This window comes from Protopterus annectens, chromosome 2.part1 (assembly GCF_019279795.1).
Source record: "Protopterus annectens isolate FY-2018-M chromosome 2.part1, PAN1.0, whole genome shotgun sequence".
Lineage (NCBI taxonomy): Eukaryota > Metazoa > Chordata > Ceratodontiformes > Protopteridae > Protopterus > Protopterus annectens.
Window position 1 is genome coordinate 1,888,305,125 of NC_056729.1, and position 24,343 is coordinate 1,888,329,467.

The window sequence follows — 24,343 nt, forward strand, 5'->3', positions numbered from 1 at the left end:
CTTCTCTAGGCTACTGGTGACATAGAAATGAACCTACACATATACTATACAGTGCACCTTTGATGTTTGCATCTTTCTGCAGTTTTCCTTTCTTAGTGATATTATTTTCCATACAGTCATTCTCTATGGAATACTACAGTCTCAGCTATCTACATATTAATCTAGCGATCCTTTTTTAAACATGCTATCCTGTCGAGTGACTTTTGTTACTTAAACTGCAACGTGCAGTGCATTATTCGTGACATAAGATGGGTGCATCTTTTTTTACTACATCATGTTATAGTGTTTTTTTTTTTCCAAAAACGTGCAACAGTGTTAACTACACCATGATGCAGGTTACCTCTAATTACTGCTTCAGGTCTTAAATATCAGTACTAGGTTGTGCCATTACTATTGTATAAATAATGTCACACTACAGTTAATTCTTTTTAATCTACATCATCCTACAGGGTCTCTGTGCTGGCTATACCTTGCAGTATGATATTCTTAGCAGAACTATGTTACACAGTGTCCTGTGGTGACAAATGTATTGTAAGATGAAGATTTAAAGTAATAATTTCTTCTGAATAGTTTTGGTGGCCATTCATTTATGCTGATGCTTGAATAGCAGAGCTTGTTCCGGTACTTTCCTTTCCAGCCACGTAGCTACAACTCTTAGTGGCTTAAATGGAATATATTGTATTTATTGCATGTTAAGTAATTCATTGCAGTATACTATGTATGAATTAATATTATTATTTTGAATACCAGGAAGTCTACAATAAAATAATAGTATAAATCATGCAAAATGGTGCTGAAGATAAATGAATGCATACATGCACACGTCTTGCAAATTGTATTTTAATTGGATACACATACTGAATACAAATTTCATGTGACATGCTCTCAGCAAAAGTTACACATAAAACAATTAATATTGTAGCAATTAATTTGCCAGCAAATATCTCATTTGTAACTGTTTTTATAAGTTTACCATATTCAACAAATTAACCAAAAGGAAATAGAGCAAATAGGTTTACCACAGATAAAGGTAGTTTGGTTAAAAAATGATTCGCCAAATCCATATCACCAAATAATAATCCTTAAGCCATTTGGGTCAAGGTGATTTAAAAGCATTGTCTCACGGGATAAGATCTCCCTGCCTTCCACAATTCCTTGGCATAGGTTTTCTATTCGCAGAAGGTGTTTGGATATGTGACTTGGTGATGAATTTAGGTGAACTACACTTTGAAAAATAATTTCTTGGTCACTCATAATGCTTCCATTTCAAATTATATGTGTCAGTGTTCATTTTAGAATCAATACCTTGGAAGATGCTATCTTAATGAGAAAAAACGAATGGTAGAAGAGTTGTAGTCATAGTCAAGAATGTTCCTTCACCACTGCTGAAGGCCAATTGCCAGTTTATAAGGGTTTGTAGCTGCCAACAATTGTTCTGCATTGAGGACAATAGTGTGTTGCATCCTTACATGAGTCCACAACAAAGGGGATCCAGCAACATAACCAAAACCTAAAAGAATAAAACCCAGAGTTACAATGCATAAAATAGATATGAGATGCACATGGGCAGCAACTCTCCATTTATAATTAAAGTCTATACTTATTCCATTTTTAACTCTATCACAGATTGTATTGTTTATGAACAACTAATATTTTAGAAGGAAACAGATAAATATATACAACTTGCTGTATACTTTTATTTTACTGCACAATGATTTATATTTAAATGTTGCATTCATGTGTCAGTATCAAAACACACCATCATTAAAGCACACATGCAGAAGTGAATGAAAACATATGATGCTTTGAATTCCAAACTCAAGAAACAGAACAGGAAAGCAGTTAGTCCTTTCACTCTTCTCACTCAGATGCAAATCTCTCTGAGTGACTTGTGATGGTACAGAAGTTGGACATTGTGCTACAAAGAAAATAAAGCCATGAAAGGAATTCTGCATCAAATCCATAATGTTATCTTCATGTATCACCTTGACAAATGTAGGACACCTCACCATATGAAATGCAGCAGGTACAATTTGTTTATCAGTTAATTTATTCATTAATATGTAGGTTTCAACACTGACCTATTCCTTGGTAAATTTACAGTTTAAGAATTAATATATCTCATCAGCTATTAGATAAGTCCTCTACAGTTTGGTAAAACAAAAACTGGTGAAACAATTCATTAAAATCTATTATCAAAATTTATAGACACTGAAAAACTCCTGAAGAGGGGTAGGAAAATGCATTAGATCCACCATGTTAGTGATATGGGAAAATGTTCTCTACTATTAACAAAACAAATCTTAGTTCGAAGTTGCATCACCTCATTTCATTATGCTGGGGAGGTCCACAGTCATATATTTCTGTGAAATATTTTGAATAAATTATATTTCCATGGATAAAGATTCTTGTCTAATCATCCTTTTCTCATATATATATATATATATATATATATATATATATATATATATATATATATGAAGTACTACTTCTATCACATAAATAAATGCAAAATTAAATGAGATAATGTTAACACAAAGGATTTACCAACTACTATTTCTTTCTTTATTTCTCATTGTTTACCAGGAAGTTCCAACTGGGGTTCATCCTGTTTTCAGTGGAGTCCCAGGGAGAAACCATGCTAGGCAAGTATATTCAAAGACCAAAAAATGACATTTTATAAGAAAAGTTGAGTTTACACCAAAACACATTTATATAGGTTCATAGGTAGGTACTAGGCTATTGGCCCTAGAGCCCATACAAGCCTAGCCAAAAAATGTACCCTGGCTTTCGCAACCCAAGAAAATTATTTTCCTGTGCCCCTGTTGAGCAGAGTCATAGAAGTGATCCCCGGGGTGAATTCCCCATTTCCCATCCAATCATCAAGATTTTTCTTGAAGAGTGCTAATGAGGAGCTCTGACATAGATAGGTATATCCTATATTATCCTATATATTATATGCATACGTTTAGAATTCACAATTATATAAATACATCTAAAACATATGACATACAGTAACTTATGGATTTAAGGAAATACATTTTTTCCTGAGGTAGCTGGTTAATAGAAATTACATAACTAGACAGCGGATGTGCTATTTTATTTATTTATTTATTTATTTGCAGTTGGTTTACCAGGATAGTCCATTGGGCCAAAAGAACCCGTTTTCAATGGAGTCCTGGGGAGAAAAGCTCCAAAAAATAGACATACAGACTAGGTACATACAATAGAGAAAAGCTCTATAAGCAAACAAACTTACTAGGTACATACAATAGATTACTAAAGATACTTATACAATTTTAAAAAATAATACAGTCATTGAATTCGCGTTTGAGGTACTTTCCACTAAGCAATCTTATAGAAGTAAGTAGAATAAATGTGGGGAGTGTTAGGGCTAAAGAGGTAGTAATTTGTAGAAAGTAATTGTTTATGTAGGCATAGTTGAGTAATATAGGAATGATTGGGAGATGAAGAGTACCTTGTTTTTAAGATGGGTGGGAACAAGAGCATTCCCATAGGGATTTAAGATGTGTGTGAAGGGATTTTTTGAACATATAATGATTACCACTGGTGCGAATGGATGGTGGGAGTGAGTTCCAAAGTCATGCTAGGTTAAAGGATAGAAGGTTTTTACCTGGGGGACGAGTTGGTTTATGAACTTCTAATAGGTTTTGATTGTTTGACCTTAGGACTCTGTCGGGTAGGTGCAATGTAAAAACAGAAGACAGGGAGGGACAAAGAGATGGGTTATTGATGAGCTTATGGGCTAGGGTTAGCTGAGTGAAGTTGAGCTGATGTGGAAGTTCAAGCCAATTAAGTTTTTGGAGAGAGGAACAGTGGTGGGTGGAGGACCTGTGACCGTTAGCAAACTTGGCGATTTTGTTATAGCAAGAAGAAAGTTGTTTCTTTAGAGAGGACTGGAGATTAGTTAGGAGAGGTGATCCATAGAGAAGGGAGGGGATAAGGAAGGAAGAAGAGAGGGAAATTTTGGTGGTCTTTGTGAGGTATTGATTTTGACGATATAGCATGCCAAGTTTTGGTGGGTTTTTATATTTAGTTGTAGATGGGAGTTGAAATTAAGCTGGTTATCAATTTGGACACCTAGCAGCTTGGTTTCAGACACCAGTTCTAGGATTGAGTTGTTTTGGCTAGTAATGAAGAATGTGTTTGTATTGAAGGGAGTATTTCTGGAGGGGGTAAATACCATGAGTTTAGTTTTGGAGGCGTTAAGAGCTAGATGGTTTGTTTTCATCCAGTGCTCAGTGATTGAGAAAGCTTCTTGTGTGAGGTTTTGAAGCTTAGAGGAAGATGTGGCAGAACAGATAATGGTAGAATCGTCAGCGTATTGGATGATGTTAGAGAATGGGATAGATTTGTGAAAATCATTTATAAATATGTTGAAGAGAAGAGGACCAAGTATAGAGCCTTGGGGAACTCCGGTGGGGGTGCTGAGAAAAGAAGAAGTGGCCTTTTTCCATTTTACAGCTTGGTATCTGTTAGATAAGTAACTGGAGAACCAGTTTACTGAGGAGGGAGAAAGGTTAAGTTTTGAAAGTTTTGTTAAGAGCAGACTGTGTGAGATAGTATCAAAAGCCTTAGAGAGGTCGAGTAGTAGTGTGGAGACAATTTGGCCAGAGTCACGTGCTTTGTTTACGGTTTCGAGATAGGAGAGGAGGGCTGTCATGGTGCTATGATTTGGCCTAAAGCCGTGTTGTGTAGGTGTGAGAAGGTTGTTCTCTAGAAGATGTGGTAGTAGTTGAAGTTGGATACACTTTTCTAGAAGCTTGGAGATGGGGGACAGGATAGCGATGGGACGGAAATTGTTGACATTGTGGTTGCTACCGCCTTTATGTAGAGGGATGATAAAGGCTTGTTTCCAGAGTTGGGGCACAGTACATTCCAGGATTGAGCGGTTGATGAGAATGCTTATGGGATAGGCAATAGCTTCAGCAGCTATGCTTAGGAAGTATGAGGGGATGTTATCTGGTGCATTAGTGCCAGGCTTCAATTTTTGAAGGAGTTTCTTTATTGTAGATGTAGGTGTAGGTTTTAAAGAGAATAGAGCAGAGTGGAGAGGGAGAGTATTTGATGTTGGTAAGGAAGATGAGGAAGTTGGGGAAGGAGAAGAGTTGGGGGATATAGAGTGAGTAGATGGGAAAGTGGAAGGAGAAAAAGTGCAGGGTGGATTTTTGGCAGGAGAGGGTGGGGGGGTATTGGATTGTAAGGTAGAAGTAGTAAAAGAGGAAGTTAATTTACTAATGGATTCAATGAAGAAGGAGTTAAATTGAGTGGCTAAATCTAAATCTGGAGCATTTGGGTCAGGGGTAGGGGTGTGTGGTTTGCTGGGGTTTAGGAGGGTGGAGATTCCTTTCCAGAATTTCTGTGGATTTGTTTTATTATTGTTTTGGAGGGTGAAGAAGTAATTTTGTTTGTCAGAGATAGTAAGATTTTTGCTTTGTTTCGAAGGGTTCGATATTCTGTGTAGGATTCAGGGGTCTTTCTTTTCTGATAGAGTGCCCAGGCTTTATCTCTAAGGTGCATGGTTGCTAATGTGTTTTTGGTAAGCCAGGGGGCAGAATTATTTTTTATTCTTTTTGTCCTTAAGGGAGCAAGGGAATCTAATACATTTAGAAATGTAGAATTAAAGTGGGAGACTGCGTCTTCTAAGGGTAGTGTCCTTAGATTGTTCCAATTAATTGCATTTAGAGAATCTAAAAAGGTTGTTGGGTTAAAATTTTTGTGGTTGCGGGTAGTAATATAATTGTGGGGGTGGTGAGATATACAGGGGAGTCGATGGGTGAAAGTGGGCATATGATCACTTAGAGCGTCGGGAAGAGTACCACTATCAGAGTAATAGTGGGGATGTGAAACTAGGATCCAGTCTAGTATACTGCCACAGGAGAGGTTTTTGATGGACGTGTTACTTTGTTGATTAGCTGGGAAAAGTTATATAGGTTAATGTTAAGGGGGTTAGTTGGAGATTGTATGGAGGTCCAGTTGATATTTACGTCACCTAAGATTATGGTTTCATTATTAATGTTATTGGAGAGCCAAGAGAGGATGTCTTCTAATGTAGAGATATTGTCCCCTGGGGGGATATAGAGTGATGCAAGACATATGTGTTTATGCTTATTGACTTGAAGGAGAGTGAGGAGTAATTCAGCGTTTTTGAAGTGTGGGATAGGTTTGTCATAGGGAGTAATTAACAAGGAAGTTGAAAATATGAGAGCTACACCGCCGCCTTTTTTGTGGGACCTGTCCTTTCTAATGATAGAGTAGTTAGGTGGAATTATTTCGGAGTCTTTTATATGGGGTTTTAGCCATGTTTCTGAGATAGATAAGATGTCAGGTTTATTGTGTGAGAGCCAGGCATGGAGGGTTGCTATTTTATTGACTATGCTTTGGAAGTTTAATGAAGTGAGTAATACAGGCTTGCGCATGGGGGTGGAGGTGGAGGGGCCTGGGTTTGGATGGATATCACCAGATAAGAGATTGGTAACTAGCTGAAGGATATGGCTAGAGAGGCAATTTAGCAGTTTAGAAAAAGGATTAGGTAGTATTGTGCTTATCAGATGTGAATATGAGAAGAATAGCAGAGGCAAAAAGGGATTTAGCAGGAGGTAGAACTTAAGAGGGCAAGTAGGTATATGAAACATTTAGGTAGACTGAGGTAGACAGCTTGCTCAAGCCTCTGTTAAAGGAAATAAATGTAGTAGTAGTTACCTGGGAAATAGAAACTTTGTAGGAGGGAAAGCAGGTATAGGGTGGAGTGGCAGTCTGTAGAAGAATAGTGTAAACGACAGCTGTGAGATTTCTTACCGACAGCGATATAAAGTTAACATATGTAAGGTTAGGATACAGCTAGGTCAAGTAAAAGGAGTGTAACTTTGAAGGTGGAGTTTAGGTTTAGTAATGAGGGGGTAGCCTGGGGTAGTGCATGAGCACAAGCAATTATTTAGCAGGTGTTACTTTAGTGATGATTTGAAACCATGGAGTGTGTCTACCTGTCTTATTTCAGTGGAGGGGGGTGTTGCTATCTGGGGAGAGTATAATGAGTGTCCTGCACTGTTATTTGACTTTTTGATGAAATGAAAAGTTTTGTTGTTGGATTTTAGAGCTTGATAAATGGCATAGGGTTATAGTATTCCTTTTGGAGTTGGGCATTTTTGTGGGGAGTTTATTTGTTTATGGGCTGTAATGAGTTAATGGTAGTTGAGGTGATTTTTAAGTTCTGACCAGTTAATGTTTTTTAGTGCTTTGCAATGGTGGGTTTTTTAAGGATTTGTTTTTTTTTTTTTTGCAAAGTTTGTTATAGGCTGTCTCAAGTTTATTTTTGATAGTTAAGTTCAGGTTTGAAAGGATGAGTGAGGCATACATTACGGATGGAAGTAGGTATGTTTGTGCTTTGTTTTTCTTATGGAGTTATTAGTGAGGAATTTCCTAGCCCTGTAGAGGGATCCTAGTTTCCAGTTTGTTTTTTGATGGCTTGGAGTAGGAGTTGGTCATTTCTGTAATTATCATTGAGTATTAGTCCAAGGAGTTTTGTCTTTGTGACAGATTCTGGTTTTCTTGGTTGGTAGGATATGAAAAGATTGCTTTTGGTTTGAGTAGTTTCTAGTTGTGTTTTTTTTTAGCATATACGATCAAGTCTGAGCTACTTAGCTAGAATTCTATGGCTAGAAAGGCCCTTTGGGTGTTTTCTTGCAGGGAGACGTGTTAGGGCTGAGCAGATGAGAGTGATATCATCTGCATATTGCATCAGGGTAGCTTGTTTAGCCTTGGTGTGTAGATTATTGATAAAGATATTGAAAAGTAGGGGTCTAGAATTGATCCTTGAACGACTGAAAAAATTAGAATAGTATTGTTACCATTTCACAGCTTGTTTCCTATTGGATAAGTACTTGTGGAAAGGTCTACTTCAGAAGACTGACAAACAAAAAGGCTGATTCTCAAAATACTGAAAACTCAAAATACTGAAAACATTTTAATGCATGGGGGCAAGCCCCCCCATGCACCCCCCTATATCCCCTGCTAATTATATAAACCAACTCCAAGATTGCACAACTGTGAAGAAGGGGAAAATTCCATCCTTCGGTATTTTGAGATTCAGTCTTTTTGTTTTTTTTTCAGTCTTCTGGAGTAGACCCACTGTGCAATCAGGTTAGGGATGGCATATTGAGACCTAGAGAGGCTAGTTCCTCACCTGGTTTCAGGTGTGAATCAGTACTGAATACTTTAGAAAGGTCTTGGAAGACTGTTGAGACTGGGTTACCATTACTTTAGAGTTAATTAAATGTGTTTTTGTAATGTTTAAAAGAGTAGTGGTGCTATGATTAGGTTGAAAGCATGTTGAGTCAAGGAGAGTAGGTTATGGTTGGTGAGGTATCTGAGCAGCTGTGCATAGATGCATGTTTGTAATATCTTGGATAATGGTAGGAGGATGGCTATTGGATGGTTGTTGGTTAGGTCTGTAGAATTTCCGTCTTTATGTAGGCGTATGCTGTTTGATATTTTCCAGACGTTGGAGATGTGGTTTTCTTTTATGGATCTTTTGAGAAGTATGGAGACTGGGACTATAGCTTCTGATGCTAGTTTGAGCTACTCCATTGGGAATTTGTCAGCAGTCAAGGTGGTTAGTTTCATTTTTAGTAGGTAGTTTTTTTACTGTTAAGGTGATACATAATCAAGTTTAAAAAGTAAATAAACTGTAGTTAAAACGGCAGCAAGGTACTTTAATATAACAATTGGTAAGCGCTTTGTAAAAACTTCTTCAGGCCATTACAAACAATAAAATCAAATGAATAAATACAAATTCAAAATATAAGCAGCCAATAACAAACAGTTCTTGGAGCACATGATAAAAATCAATTATCTTCTATCTTTCAGCCTAGGCTTTAAATAGACCTTGTCATTAAGTCCCCACATTTTATCTGCCTACAAATGTAATATGCAAAATAGTTCCCGACTCTCAGTCTGATTAATCATGTCTCCAAGCCTGCCCTTTTCATTAATAACTTCTATAACTTTAAACTTAAAATCATGTTTGGCATCATTCTCTCTAACATGTCTTGCTAAATAATTATTCATATTTACATTTCTTATGTCTCTCTGATGTTCCCTCATTCTTTCAAACAACAGTTTGATAGATACACAACCTACTTTTTCATTTAGAAATAAAAAGTCCCTTAAGAGACTTTTATGTTACAAAGACAATGCTGTTAACAGTAACATGATTCTTCATGGCACTGTTCTTTGTGGAATGTGCAACATCTGCTTTCTAATTGATTCCTGTAGTGAGTTTATTCATCCAGACACTGGTCGTGTATAAGTTTAGGGCACATGCCACTTGCAAGACTATGAATCTGGTCTATTTGGCACAATGTTAGGCCTGTAATGAATTGTGTATAGGCAAGACAAATATGACATTGTTTGAAAGAAATGGGGGGACTTAATGACAATGTCTCTTTAAGGCCTAGACTTAAAGAAGGTAGATACTAATGGACTTTTATCATGTGCTCCAAGAACTGTTTGTTATTGGCTGCTGATATTTTGAATTTGTATTTATTCACTTGATTTTATTGTTTGCAATGGTCTGAAGAAGTTTTTACAAAAGTGCTTACCAACTATTATATTAAGTACCTTGCTGCCATTTTAACCACAGTTTTTTATTTATTTAATGTTTTCTGTGATTTGGTTTCTGATCTGGTGGTGGTGTTTTTTAGGTTTAAAAAGTACTTTGTTCTTGGTAGGGGGATGTAGAACAGTGAGGGGTGAGGTGGATTTTTGTTTGGTAAGAGATAAGATAGAACATACACCATGACTTGACTGGCATTATTATCTGAGTGTTTAGAGGTTTTGGTGGGTTGGGGGTAAATGGTTGCCTGGGGTTTTGCAACAACTTTAAGGACAGCAAGGACAGTTTGGAATTACTTTGGTAGTTATTTTGTAGGTTTGTAAAATATTCTTTCTTGTCATTAAGTGTTTGTTTTTTTTTGTGAGATTTTTGAGATATTTATAATTATGTAGGGTTAATTGTGTTTCTTTTTTTTGTGTATATTTTATAGGCAGGTCTCTATTTGACAATTGCCAGTAGCTGCTTAGTAGTCTTTGTTAGCCAGGGTGCTGGAATAGATTTGACTCTTGTTTCTCAGTGGGGCCTGTTTGTTTAAGATGATTAGGAAGATGTGATTAAAACAAGTAACTACTTCATCTAGTGCTGATGTTTTCATGCAGTTGCAGCTATATTGCTTTAGAGTGGTTATAAGGTATTCAGGGATGAACGTCTGCAGATTATGGACTTGTTTGTATGTTGTTTGCTTCTGAAAGTTTAGCCACTATCTGATAGAATAGGTGGTTAGATGGTCACTAATAGACTAGGTCTTATTTGAAAGAATCCAATCTAGTGTGATTTTTTTGCTAGATGTTTTGTGGGTTCTAGCAGTGACATTTAACAGTTGTGAGAATCCAAATAAGTGTAGACAGATGAGGGAATTGTTATTTGTTTCCAGTCTGTGCTTATGTTTTTTTTTTAATATTGTGATGAGGCCACTGAAAATCTTCTTCAATTGTGGCTAGATTGTTTCCAGGGGAACTGTATAGTCCTACTAGGCAGACTGATTTATTGTTATTGAGTTTGAGTTGGGGAATGAGAATTTCATTGTTTTGAAATTTTGGAGTAGTTTGAGGATGCTGGATTACTTCTAGGGTGTTTGTAAAAATCATTGAACTCCACCTTCTCTTTTTGTTAGTCTGTCTGATCTGACTATGTTATATCCATGGGAGAGTAGTTCATTACTAGTTATTTCTGACTTTAATCAGGTTTCAGTAGCTGTGTGTATTTCAGGGTTACAGTGTGAAAGGGTTGCGTGGAGATCATCAGTCTTGCTGCATATTGTTTGAAGACTGATGTTTAGGAGAAATTTGTTGTGAACTGAGTTGTGGTTTGTGAGAGGACTTGTATCATTCTGAATGGGTGTGTTTGATTCTGACAGTTTATTGGTGCTCAGCAGGGTTGGGGTGTATGTCCCCACTTTGGACCAGCTTTGTTATGGTATAGAGATATGTGTAGAAATATCTAGCTTTTTTATCTGTATGTAGGTAGGTGTTTAAAGATGTATGTGTTCGTAGTGAGTGTGGATATAGTTCAAGAGATATGGTTGAAAAATGTGGTGTGTTAGAGGACTTTGTCCGAGAGAAAGTGGGTGGATGTAAGTGGGATTGTATGATGTTGATCTGGGTGAGAAGGGTGAGTAGTGCTCTGGTGACTGTAAAGGAAAGCTTTGCTCTTGAAAGTAATGTAAGATATGTCACATGTACTTCATGACAGTGGGAGTAGTGCTTGTTGTAGTGCAGGCTTGTTAGGTTACTATGTAGTGGAGTGCATGTTTAGCGTGGCTAGCATGTGTTATTGAAGGATGCAAAAATATTAACCAAGGTAGGGGTCTTAATAGTGATGGAGGATGGTGGAAGTGTGCTAGAAGTTGATATTGGTTAATTGAGAGAGGTGAGTTTGGGTTGTTAAGTATAAATATAGGAGTAGTGGGGGGTGGGTGGAAATTGGGGATAGGTAGAGCAGAGTAGTGTAGTTAGAGTAGTGGGAGGGTGGAACAGAACAGGGCCCATGCGCAGATTATTGTAGTCAACATAAACAATCAGTGGAGCTGCATTTAGAAGAAAGGCAAGCTTATTAAGGCAATATTAAAAAGATTACTCTATCACAAACAAGGTGCATTTTGTGCCAATGCTTTTGAAGTAAAGAAAATAGCAATAGACAATACTATGTCACACAGAATATGGAGGGAACTTGATTTAAGCTAGGAGACTTACTTGTACATTAGATTTTCCTCCTAGGGACTGTAACAAAATTGTGTTTTTGTGTTTACTTTTAATTTTTTTAGATGTCCCACCTAGTATAAGCTTTTACTGTTAGAAACAGAGTGCTTAAGCAATATGTTTTTCTAATGTTTATTTGCAGGATATTCTATTGCTAGCTAATTGACTATTAGTGGAAGAACAATTGCATTGATTTAGTTTTAGTGGAAGGGGCTGGAGCCCTGTAGTAGTGTGCATGTTGTAAGATGGACAGATAATGTTAAATAGGGAGAACATCAGTAGCTTATGAATATGAGTTGAACAGCATTAATCATACTTTAAATGTTCTTTTCGACAAGGGAGAGGGGCAGTCTTGGTTGTATTTGACCAGTCTCACCAAGTACATTGGCAAAGTTTTCAGGAAGGTGGATGGTGATACACTATATATTTAGTTTTACTGTCCACAGCCGAAAGAGAAGGAAATAAGCAGTATAAAAATAAACTAGTTGACTATGGTGAAAATAGAAATTAAACTAAGTCAATAAACAGAGAGAAATCTATTTTTTTATGATTTTTGTTTATTATTTTTAAATGGAAAAATGTGTCTGACAGTGTTGTATTCATTTATATTGAAAGCAGTGTGTAATTTATTTCAATAAACTGTAATATTTGACATCTTAGCATTCACTACTGTTATAAAGTATTAGAATTTATTTGTCTGAGGTCATTTCCTCCTCCTATAACCTTTGATGGCTTTGCCACATGGCCCAGGTAATGGATGAAAATGTTCTTGCACCAGCACTCCCACCCATTTAACAAACAAACAAACTGGTCTTATTGTCAACCGGGAAAAACCCAAAAGACACAAACAAACTGTCATTGTTCTGTAATGGGTTACCATCTCTGCAGTAGGGGCAAGGGTTGTTACTAGTTTTGTGATGTAAAAAGACTTCTAATGGCATGTAAAAGAATAAACGTATCAAGGAAATATGGAGGCTTCTTCAGTATTTTTCTAAAACCAATAAAGTACAGTTGTGTACACTTACCATAAATGTAGATGTTCAAGTGTTTGTTGCAGTCATCACACTTGGGTTATCTGCCGGCAGGAAGCCCTCAGTCGGCCTGAATACCAGAGACTTAGTATTTCTGCGTCGGTTGCTGTCACTCCAGGACTGACATCAGGTTGTCAGGAGTATAAAAACAGGCAGCCAACGCCATTACATAAGTTTTTCTTGCCTCAAATGTCAGGAGCCCCCAAATAGGAAGCTAAGTTATGGTGGGGGAAACATCAACAGTAAAAAGTAAATACCAATACCCCTAAAAGGGGTGACTAATAGACATAGAGAGGAGAGAGAGAGACAAGGAGGCTGGAGGGAGGGAAACCAGAACTGCAACACTGAACCCACTTGAACATCTACATTTATGGTAAGTGTACACAACTGTACTATGTTCTTCATGTTTCACTGTTGCAGTACTCACATGTGGGTTGATTCCCAAAGCTAAAGAAAGGGAGGAGGCAGTCAAGAAGAGTTGGAGTTGGCTAGTATGCCCTGCAGGACTGCTGTTGCAAAACCCGCCCTGGATTTGGAAAAGATAGGCAGGTGGTAATGCTTGGTGAGTGTGTGTACAGAACAGCAGCTTCCAGAATGTTCCTGGTAGGGACTACCCTGAGGAATGCTGTAGAGGTAGACGTTGCTCTAGTGGAATGTGTTCTGACCCTCTGAGGGGTTAGTTTCCCGTGGTGCTTGTAGCAGAAATGGGTGCAGTGTGCTATCCATTTAGAAATTGTTTGCTTTGAAATGGCCTTGCCCTCTGCCCCTAGTGCAAAGCTGACTAGTAACTGGTCAGATTTCCTGAAGGGGTTAGTCCTATCAAGGTAGAATCTGAGCTGTCGGTGCACGTCCAAGGAGTACAGGATCCTTTCCCCTTTATTTTGAGGATTAGGGAAGAAGGTTGTCAAATGGATAGATTGATTGAGAGCCACACTGAACACCACTTTAGGCATAAAGGAAGTATTAGTCCCAAGGGAAACCCTGTCAGCATGGAAAATAATAAAGGGTTCCACAGTCATAAGTGCTTGTAGCTCAAACACTCTTCTAGCTGAAGTGATGGCCAGAAGCAAGGCTGTTTTCCAAGAGAGGAAATTTAACTCTGCTGATGCTGCAAGCTCAAAGGGGGTAGTGTGAGCTTTTCCAGTACAAAGTTAAGGTCCGAAGCAGGGGTGGGTGCCCTCCTTGGTGGTCTTAAGTTGTTTGCCCCTCTCAGGAACTGTTTGATAAGAGGGTGAGAGAAGAGAGGTGCCTCAGTGTTGTAATGAGCCGAGATGACAGAGGCATTGTCTTAATGGAGGAGAAGGATAGGCCTCTGTGGAGTAGGTCTGCTGGGTAATCCAGGAAATGGAAGGCAGTGCTGTGTCTTTTCCTTTAGACTGAATCCAGGAACAATACCTTTTCCACTTATCAGCATAGGATTTCCTTGTACTGGGTCTTCTGGTTTCAAGAATGACGTCCAGCACCCGCTTGCTTAGTCTGGTCACTGGGGGAGAATTTAAGGAATAAGCCAGGCTGCAAGATTCACAGTTTGCAGTTGTGAATGCAAGATCTGTCACCCCTGCTGAGTGAGGAGGGTTGGGATCTGGGGTAGGTGCCAGGGTGGCACCGGTGAAAGGCTGCACAGTAGTGGGTGCCAGTGCTGGCATGACCAGTCTGGGGCAATCAGGATTGTCCTTGATCTGTCATGTCATATGTAAAGCAATATTCTTGAGAGAAGAGGTAGTGGGGGGGATGTATAGACTGAGAGGTTTTCCCACTGGAAGGATAGGGCATCCACTTCCCACACCCTGCTGTGAGGTGTCCTGGTGCAGAATTTGCTGAGATGGTGATTGCAGGGGGAGGCAAAGACGTCCACCTCTGGAGTGCCCCATTTATGGGTTAGAATAGTGAAGGTGCTGGGGTCTAATTGCCACTCGTCTGGGTCTAGGAGATTTCTGCTTAAGTCATCTGCCAGAGAGTTTGTTTGCCTGGCAGGAACTGAGCTTGCAGATGAATCTGCATATCCAAGGCCATGTTCCACAGGGTCATGGCTAGCCTTTAGAGTAGGTAAGAGTGGGTTCCCCCTGCTTGTTTATGTACCACATAACTGTGGTGTCTGTTTTTTCAGCAGGGATCCTGGTGAGAGTAGGGACCTGAAAGCTGTTAGAGCATGCTGAACAGCTAGCATCTCTTTTTTATTGATGTGCAGATGAGTTTGACTTGGGCTCCAGTGACCCTGAATACACTTGTCATCCAGGTGTGCCCCCCAGGCATAGTCTGATGCATGTGTGGTTAGAGTGTGGGTGGCATGAGGTAGTGTAAAGGGAAATCCCTTGTTGTGGTTGCATGCTGCTGCCCACCAAAGAAACTCTGTCCTTCGACAAGGTATGATGGTTTCCAGGTCCTGAAAATGCTGGCCGTAAAGACTTTAAGTACCATTGAAGTTTCCTCGTATGCAGTCTGGCATATGGAATTAGTAGGATGCAAGAGGCCATGAACCCTACGGCCTGCAGAATTTTCCTTGCGGACAGCTGGGTTCTGGTGGCCATTTGAGTGAAGTAGCCTGTCAGGCTAGTTTTTCTGGAGTAAGGAATGCCAACTAGGATGCTGTGTCCAAGCTTGCTCCCAAGAATACAATCTTTTGACTGGGAACTAGCTTTGATTTATTTTCATTGATAGTGAACCCCAGGGAGGATAGAAGGTTCTTTACAAATGTCAGGTGCTGCAGCAGCTGTTCCTGACTGTCTGCCTGAATCAGGCAATCATCCAAGTATGGGTAAATTTGACTTTTTCTCTGACTGCAATAAGCAATGGCTGGAGCCAGGCATTTTGTAAATACTCTGGGAGCAGTGGATAAACCAAAGAGAAGTGCAAAGAACTGATAATACACAGATCCTTCCATGAAACGTAGGTATTTCCTGCATGAGTCCCTGATAGGGATATGCAGATATGCATCTTTTAGGACTAGGGTGGCTAACCAGGTATCTTTGGACAGCATAGGAAGAAGCTGCTGAAGGGTGAGCATTTTGAATTTTGGTACCACCAGGAAGGTGTTTAGAGTGGAAAGATCTAGGATTGGGTGCCAAGTGCCCTCTTTTGTAGGTACCAGGAAAAGTCTGGAATAGAGCCCTTGACCAATCTGTTCTGCAGGAACAGGTTGAATTGCCCTTATGGAGAGCAGGGACTAAACTTGATTTTGTGCCGCTGCCCACTGATTTGCAGGAAGGTCTGGGAACCTTTTTGGGATTGGCAGTGAGTGGAAGTAAAATTTGTACCCCTGGGATACAATGTTGAGGACCCATCTGTCTTTGGTGATGGAGGTCCAGTTTTTTGCATGATGGGTAAGTTTTCCTCATAGGGGCACAAGCAGTTGTGCAGAGGTGAGGAGTGGAATAGAGAAGTCATTGTGAATTCTTTCCATAAGGGGGTGGCTTAGCACTTCCTGTTTTTGAAGTGGAGGTACCCCATTGCATAGATCTCTGCATACCCTGAGACTGTAGTCTGGGGGGTGTTTCCCCTGGTTCTAGTTTGAGATGGCCTTGAGGGGGCTAGAAAGGACCAATGTTTTGAGGGGCAATGTCTACTGAATCTAGGAGGCTGCACTTGCAGGAAATATTTGACTGTTTGCATAGATTTAGCCTTTTCTTCCATCTTTTTAGAACCTCTTCCGCTTTGGTGCCAAACAGATTATCCTTGTTCAAAGGGGCGTCTAGTAATTTTGATTTGACATGGTCTGGCAAGGTCTCCTCCTTAAACCAAGCATGCCTTATCAGTAATGAACCAGTGACTGCTGCCCTGCAAGATGCTTCTAGGGTGTCAAAGCCACATTGCAAAGTATGCTTGCTGACTTGGCTTGCAGAATGCATAAGCTCTTGTAATTCTTTATTTTCTGCACAGTCTGTAAAGGTAGCTAATTTTTGCTTAATAAGTTCCATAATATGTTGCTGGTATTTCAGCATGTGAAACTGGCAATTCAATGCGTTAATGGCAAAGTTGCAGAGGTGTATATTTTTTACCCCATCTGTCTAAAGCACGGGAATCCCTGTCTGAAGGGGTGGGATTCTTAGCTGTAGTTGTTTTTATACTTTTAGGCCCCTGTGAAATGATCTCTGGGTCAGCAGTAGGATTTTTGAAAAGGAATTTGTGAAAGTCAGGGACTCTGTAGTACCCGTCTGGTTTTCTTGGAGCAGGGGGTAAAGTATCAGGAGTTAGGCTGGATTCCATAAAAACATCATCCACAACATCCTGAACTGGAGCTATTACTAAAGGTCTATGTTGTGGCAAATCTAGAAATTCTCTGTGTCTCTTTTTGGACTGAGGATAATCCTGGCATTCCCAGTGGAAATGCTCTCTTAAAGTATGTAAGGTTTCACCTAAAGAAAAATCCTCTGGAGGGGAAGCAGAGGGAATGGATTCCTCTACATCTGAATCCTTATAAGGAGATAAAGGCATGTCTTCATATTCAGAAACCTCAGAGTCATCGGACTCTTGGTCTGTTAAAGCTGCTGGGGACAGGTCTCCTCTTCTCTTAGCAGGAGAAGGCTGGCTTCCCCTAATCAGCACAATGAGGTCTTCTGCCATCTTAAGCATTTGATGTTGTGGCAAGGAAGCAGGTGCTTGAGTTTGGGTTGTCGGTTTTTTAGGTGTAGCTCATACTCTTGGCCTTAGAAACTCGGTAGTTTTAGACAGAACTGAAGATGCAAAAGAAGTCATCAGTTTGTGTCGAATATCGGTAATGCAAAGAAATTTCTCAGAAGCCAGTGCCTGCACAGCAGCTCTGGACCCATCCAAGGTTGAGATATCCGCAGGTTCCATAGTCAAAGAAGAGTCTTGTGGCATACTGAACTCCGAACAGGTCTCGGTAGTGGCCTGCAAATCCATCAAAGCAGGCATCAGTGGCTGCGAAAGCATCTCAATGAGTACCGGCAAACTGGTGACTAGCTTAACGGAAGCGTCGTCGGCAGTTTTGGATCTGTGTGGTCTGTCTCTGAATTTATCCTTACATTTTTTTAGAAGATTGGTAGTCAGATGGCTTACCAAAGCCATTTTGGAATATGGAGATCGAGAGCGAAAGTATTTAGCGACAATAAGGGCCCAAAGATGAATAGTTCGGGCATTGAACAAAGCACAAATCCAACAGTGAAGGTACATCGTGGTCTGGGCCTAAACAGGTGATGCAGTAAGAATAGAAATCTCGGTGTGGTATTTCCTTTCCACAGGCAAGACAATTGTTAACTTTTTCTGACATTGGTTAGAGCAAGAAAAAAGGATCCCAATGGGATACTTAGCTTTAGAAGACTTCAGGATGATTCAATTCGGAAACGAAAACTCAGGTAGTGGCCGACCGGCACTCGTGGAAACTGCTTCTGCTTTGGGCTCTTCGGCAAGAAAGGCAGGGGTTATGGCGTCAGCTGCCTGTTTTTATACCCCTGACGACCTGACATCAATCCTGGAGTGACAACAACCGATGTAGAAATACTAAGTCTCTGGTATTAGGGCTGACTGAGGGCTACCTGCAGGCAGATAACCCAAGTGTGATGACTGCAGCAGTGAAACACGAAGAACATCTATGGGATCAACAACAGAACTAGATGTCTGTTTCATTACACTTAAACATGTGCTACTTCCAAAAGAGAGGAGAAAGACAAATATCAATTGTCTCCACAATCATGAATGAACTGTATTTGTGTGCCTTTATTCCAATTTATGTGGTGTCATGGTAAGTTGATAAGAAAGAAAGCAATGTTAATTGAAAATACAGAGCTTATTTCTTTATTGTTGATGAAATAATTCAAAGCCAAAAGTTAGAACAGATTTAAGGTGAATTTTCTGATAAAAATCTAATCTTATGTATAATATTCACTATGTTGATTAGTGAAAGTGCTTGTAAAAGTGGTCAAGCGGGCATGTTGATGAGAGTAGGAGTTGTTGAAACAAGTCCAATCAAATTTGTTTTGGCAAGGTAAGTGTGAGTATCAGACATTAATTCCAGAAACTTTCAGCATTACAGATGGGAATGTGTTTGAGTGTGTTTGTGGGTAAGGGAATAGATCTAGTGTTGTGCATGTGTGCTTTTACATGTGTTGTGAGACTGAGCGTTTTAAAATGAGGTGGTGGTCACGGGTTAGGGTCAGGGTTAGGGTAGGCACACGGTATTAAGATAGGCAGGTGGTTTTCTCCTGCCCACCCTACTAATGTGTGCAAATGTCAACTCTGCCCTTGCCTGTAACCTCAACCTACCCCTTACATTAGAACATCCCTTTCTGTAACACTACCTCTATTCAGACAACCTATTTATGGAGTTCAAGGTAAGGATTTTTTATTGATCACTGAATCTAACTGTTAGATTTAATTTTTTGACTGCAGTCTCAGTAGATCAACTGATAACCTTCTCCTTTGGTTCAGAAGGTTGTGGGTTTTATTCTCTGAAGTTATTCACATACTTTTATTCCTGTTTGTTTGAGTTCCCCCTCCTGTTTTCAGGTTGTGTCCTTTTTATAATGCCAAGCAAACATTTGCAGCACTATTTCAAATCACCCCATTTCAACATTTGGAACTAGGCAGGGACTCAGCCACAGGAAGTTTTTTTCCTCTATCTCCATCTCCAAACTTGGGCACAGGTAGTTTTTCCTGTATCTTCATCTCCAAGTTTTCAGGCAGACTAGGTTTATCCTACTTCAGTTTCACATTTTCATTTTTTGCAGCTGCAGATCCATTTGTATTCTTTTTTTTAAACACCTTTATTGAATTACCACTGGTAACAAGGGCAAATATACATTTATGCAAAAGTAATCAAACTGTATTAAATTAACATTAACAAACATTATATTTCACATATATTGCTATATATCCTATAACCTAAGCAACATTACATAAATTATTCAAATCCTGTTCTGTCTTTTAAACAAGAAACATCTTTATTAAACCATCACTTACAACATAAGCAATCATACATTTATATAAATGAAAACAAACCAGACTGACACAATCCTAGTTGCAAGCATTTTACATCAGAGACCATACTGACTCACTCTTGCAAACATACATCACTTATATTCTACCCATTCATTTTTCAGTCATTACACTGCTCATTTAAGTCTTGACTTCTTTTAAACCTCATTCCTACCCTGCATGTTTTGTTCCCACAATTCCATTTTTCCTGTGTACTTTACTGCTAACCTTTTATAAAGATCTCAATTCCAGTAGTTTTATCTCTGTTACTATATTCATTACTTCCAATATAGTTGGTTTAGATTTTGATTTCCATTTTTCAGTAATTGCTTTTTTGTCAGGCACCATAATTAGACGCAGCACAGCCTTACCATGTCTAGGCAATTCTGATTCTGTATCATATCTCAGAAAAATCATCTCCCTCATCACACCAATCCACCCACTCAGCATCTCTGACAGTGCATCCTGCAGGGAATCCTTAAAGTCTGCCAACCCACCATAATACCAAAAAATATGTTCCCAGCTACCTCTTTCTTCCCCATCACACCTCCAAAATTTGCTGTTAATGTGAGGAAAAATTCTCTGGAGTCTACTCCGGGTATAAAAATATCTATGTAAACATTTCCAAGGAAAAATCCTAAATCTTCTAGACTTTGTTGCATATTTGGGAGACATACATATATCCTTCCATTGTTTCTTTATGAATTGGCTTATGCAGTCTCTCTTCCCAATCCTTTATAACCTCCTCTGATTGATTCTTATAGTTATCATGCAATATTTTAGATGGCGGCTTCTGTTCTAGACTCTACTAAAAACTCTACCAGTGCTGGTCTTTCGTTTAGGATCCCCCCTACTTCTTTCTCGTTGCCTATACTCTGATATCAATCCTTAATAGGGAAGGCAATCTCTAAGCTGCATTCCAAATAAATTCTTGGTCTCTTCCATTCTATTACTTTTCCCTCTCTAGTTATTTGCTCCCAATACCTTGGTTCCTTTGCTAGTTTTCTCCAATAAGTTCCATCCCCCTCTTGCCTATATCCCTAATTGCAGTCATCCCTATTAGGTTCATAGGTTAGTACTAAGCGAATTGCCCTTTCGAGCCATTTTTAAGCTTAGCTAATTATCCCTCGTGAGGCTCAAGTCCTGCACTTTGTGTTTGTTAGGCAAACACCTTAACCATTAGGCCACCCTCCCAACCATTTTTAGCCAACTTACTCCTATTCGTTTGAGTTCCCCCTCCTGTTTTCAGGTTGTGTCCTTTTTATAATGCCAAGCAAACATTTGCAGCACTATTTCAAATCATCCCATTTCAGCATTTGGCAGAATCTCCTATTTATTCTTGAGCACTTACACTTTACTCAAACATCTAAGTTATGTATGCATACACAAACCGTATGCACGCACACACATACACACATATATATATATATTTTTTTCATCTTCATTATATTTTTCAGTATGTGTTTAAAGCACTACATATAAAACATCGTAACAATTATTTGACTTACTCTTGGGTGGTGGTTTGTCATTTTATGTTCAGCATCTAGGTTATTATCCACATTGCTAGTTTGCTAGTTTAGCTTCTGTGAGAACCCCCCCCCCCAGTCCATTGCAGCAGACAGGTCCCTCTGAGGCAGGGTTGCTACCTGCCCCCCCCCCCCCGGTCCTTTGCAAGAGACAGGTCCCTCTGAGGCAGGGTTGATAGCTGCACCATAGGAAGATCCTGCATTTTCCCCCTCCCTGTTTTCATGTGCTCTTCCTTGGGGCTTTCTGTTCTGGTTTAGGTAAGTCAAGAGTTTAATGCTATGAAGTACCCAAAATAATTTATTTTTTCTTTCTTCCAGGTACCATGGCTACCTTAGATGAGCTGAAAGCCTGATCAAAACAAAACATTCTTTGGGCCAGATCCTTTTATGAGGAGGCTGCTGGGTAAGTTTCTCACTTGATTGTCACTTCAGGTCTGTCTACAGCAAAGTGGAGCCTATCTAGTGCTTCAGACATGTCCTGTCCTGATGAGTCACACTTGCCTTAAAGGCCTCATTGAAAGAACAATAAGAACACTCCAGAAGTGGCAACCTTACAACCTTTGTTAATGGCAGAGGATTCTGAGCAGCTGAAAGCAGCCAATTAAGGTAATCCAGGTTTGGAGGGCTTATCATGAGAAAATTTGGTAGAAGAGATCCAAGAAGAAGGATGTCAAGGCTAGGTTGTTTGATTGGGCTATTGACAAGGACAATCAGACATTCACAGCACTCTAGCAGGGTGAGTAAGGAGGCTGTGATTCCTAGAGGTGTGTTATTGTGACACAGTGTTTCATTTCTACTCTACACTCTTCACTCTACATGCATGCCCCCATTCAGGGCCCACATTGACAAAACATATTCCTCCAGTTGTTAAAACAAAAAAAAAATCAGAAACAACTTTGTGGATGTTGTCAATCTAACAGCTCCTAGCATGCTCAGGGTATTCTGGAAACTGATTGCAACTTGGCAGGGGGACTGCAAAGTCCTCATAGCTGCATTAGCAGCTATTGGTCATAAACATTCTATGAAGGTTAGGATTTGCAGCTGGGACAACTGGATGTTTGATTTTAATTATTTCATGGCTGTTTGGGTAGACAAATACCCTTTCCAAACCTTGCCTCTTCTTACATACTTCTTTATCATCAGGAAAGTTCATGACTTGAGAGGCAACATGATCTGGTATTGGTACGACCAAAAGTACAGAAAATTAAGAAGCATGAATAATGCAGTAAAATGGGAAGAAAGGCACCCAGACACTTAGTTGAGCATCATGATTGTTAGAACTCAGGCCATTCCCTCCAATGAATCACAAGTTGCTAGAGAGAAGCATATGGTTTACCGGGCTTGCAACAAGACCTCAAGCTCATGGCTGGCTTATAATTTTGGTCATGTATGTGCCAGTTGTGGCAAGAACCACCTGGCTGTGAAATACTAATCAAAGGAGGCCAGGCACCTCCCCCTCATCATTGCAGCAACGTAGACTTAAAGGTTCTTCCGAGTTTTACAGGCACAAAGTTATGCCCCTAGCAGAGCAAACAGAGGAGGGCAGGTTTTCAGAGGCATGCACAGCAGACAGCAGTACCCACACTGTGGCTAATTTGGGGCTCCTCAATCAATTATTCCACTTCTTCCCCCAGCCTTCAGTAAAGCAAGAGTTGATGGAAGGTTTTTTATTTGAATTCCCTCTAAAGTTATTCGTCTCCCTTTCTCCTTCTATTTCTAAGAACTTAAGCACTATTAGAGGGAAGGAAACAGTGGCTAACAATCTCCTGTTTAAGTAGATTGAGGTGGGCAGAGTTCTGGGTGTTTTTGATGAACCACCTTTCCTGTCCTTTAGGGTGTCCCCAGTTGGATTGGTGCCTAAGAAGGAGAAAGGGGAGTGTTGCTTGATTCATCATTTGCCATTTCCACAGTGGAACACCATTAATTGTATCAGCAGAGATGAAGTTACTGTCCAATACATCTCATTGGATGACAGCATTGGCATCATCAAGAAGTTTTCTGACTCCCTGGTTGTGCAAAATAGATGTTAACTTGGTCTCGAAATGCTTCTGATCTGGGAAGTGAAATTGGCACCTCCTTGGAATGTTTTATGAAGGGAAACTTTTCTTTGACAATGCAATACCCATGGATTATGTTGTGACCTGCAGTACTTTTAAAAGTTCAGCATGGCGATACAATCGTGTTGGCAGTGGAGTTCCTGCTAGCAATCAGCAATTCACTATCAAGATGATTTTTTTTTTAGTTGTTGGCCCTGGTTCCACTAGGAATAAAGGAGGGTTGGACATCTTCATTCACATTTGTCAAGATCTAGGCACTCAAACTGTCTGAAGAAAAGATAGTAGGCCTGGCTAAGTCAATTACTTCCCTAGGGTTGGATGTTGACACTCAGGTGTCCTGCTTTTGTTTGTCCCCATTGAAGCTTGCCAAGATCAACAATGCAATAGACAAATTCCTCATGTCACAGAAGGTAAGAGTTTCTACAGTCATGGAGCTGGAGGGCCTCCTTAGTTTTGCATGCAGGGCCATTGTTCTGGGAAGAGCATTTACTTACTTTTTACCTAACTTTCTTAGGGGTAGTTAAATGAAACATCTTCAGATCAGGCTCATCAGTAGGGTAAAAGATTACCCTGTTATTTTGCACCAGTTTTTAACATATTTCAGTGAGGTTTCTTTTTGTCAGGGCAACTGGACCTCCTCCCAGATTTTGTACCTTTTCACTGATGCTTCCACAAATTTGGATAGGAGGCCATTCTATATGGCCCACTGGTTTTCACACCCCCCCCGGCCCGAGTATTCATCCCAAAAAGCTACAAAGACATTTAGAACTAATGCTCGACTTGCTTTGCAATCAGTTTTTTTTTCATGCAGACAACTTGGTGATTATATAATAGCTCAAGAAGAAGTCTTTTAAATTTAGGACTGCAATACTTACTCATGTCTTTGGTTTTGCATAGCCTCTACATTAATCTGTAATTTTTTGGAAAACAGGCTCCTGGGAAATTTAATAAGTTAGCTGATACTCTT

At 39.6% G+C, this 24,343-nt stretch overlaps 1 protein-coding gene across 1 annotated transcript in view; it reads right to left on the reverse strand.

Annotated features, from left to right (window-relative positions):
• Positions 1-824: 824 nt before the first annotated feature.
• LOC122794686 (lipopolysaccharide-induced tumor necrosis factor-alpha factor homolog) overlaps positions 825-24,343 on the reverse strand; it is a 135,656-nt gene continuing 112,137 nt past the window's right edge. Inside the window, exon 4 of the mRNA XM_044063315.1 lies at positions 825-1,510. Coding sequence (XP_043919250.1) covers positions 1,405-1,510 — 106 coding nt within the window. The 3' untranslated portion in view covers positions 825-1,404. The remainder of the gene's footprint in view (positions 1,511-24,343) is intronic.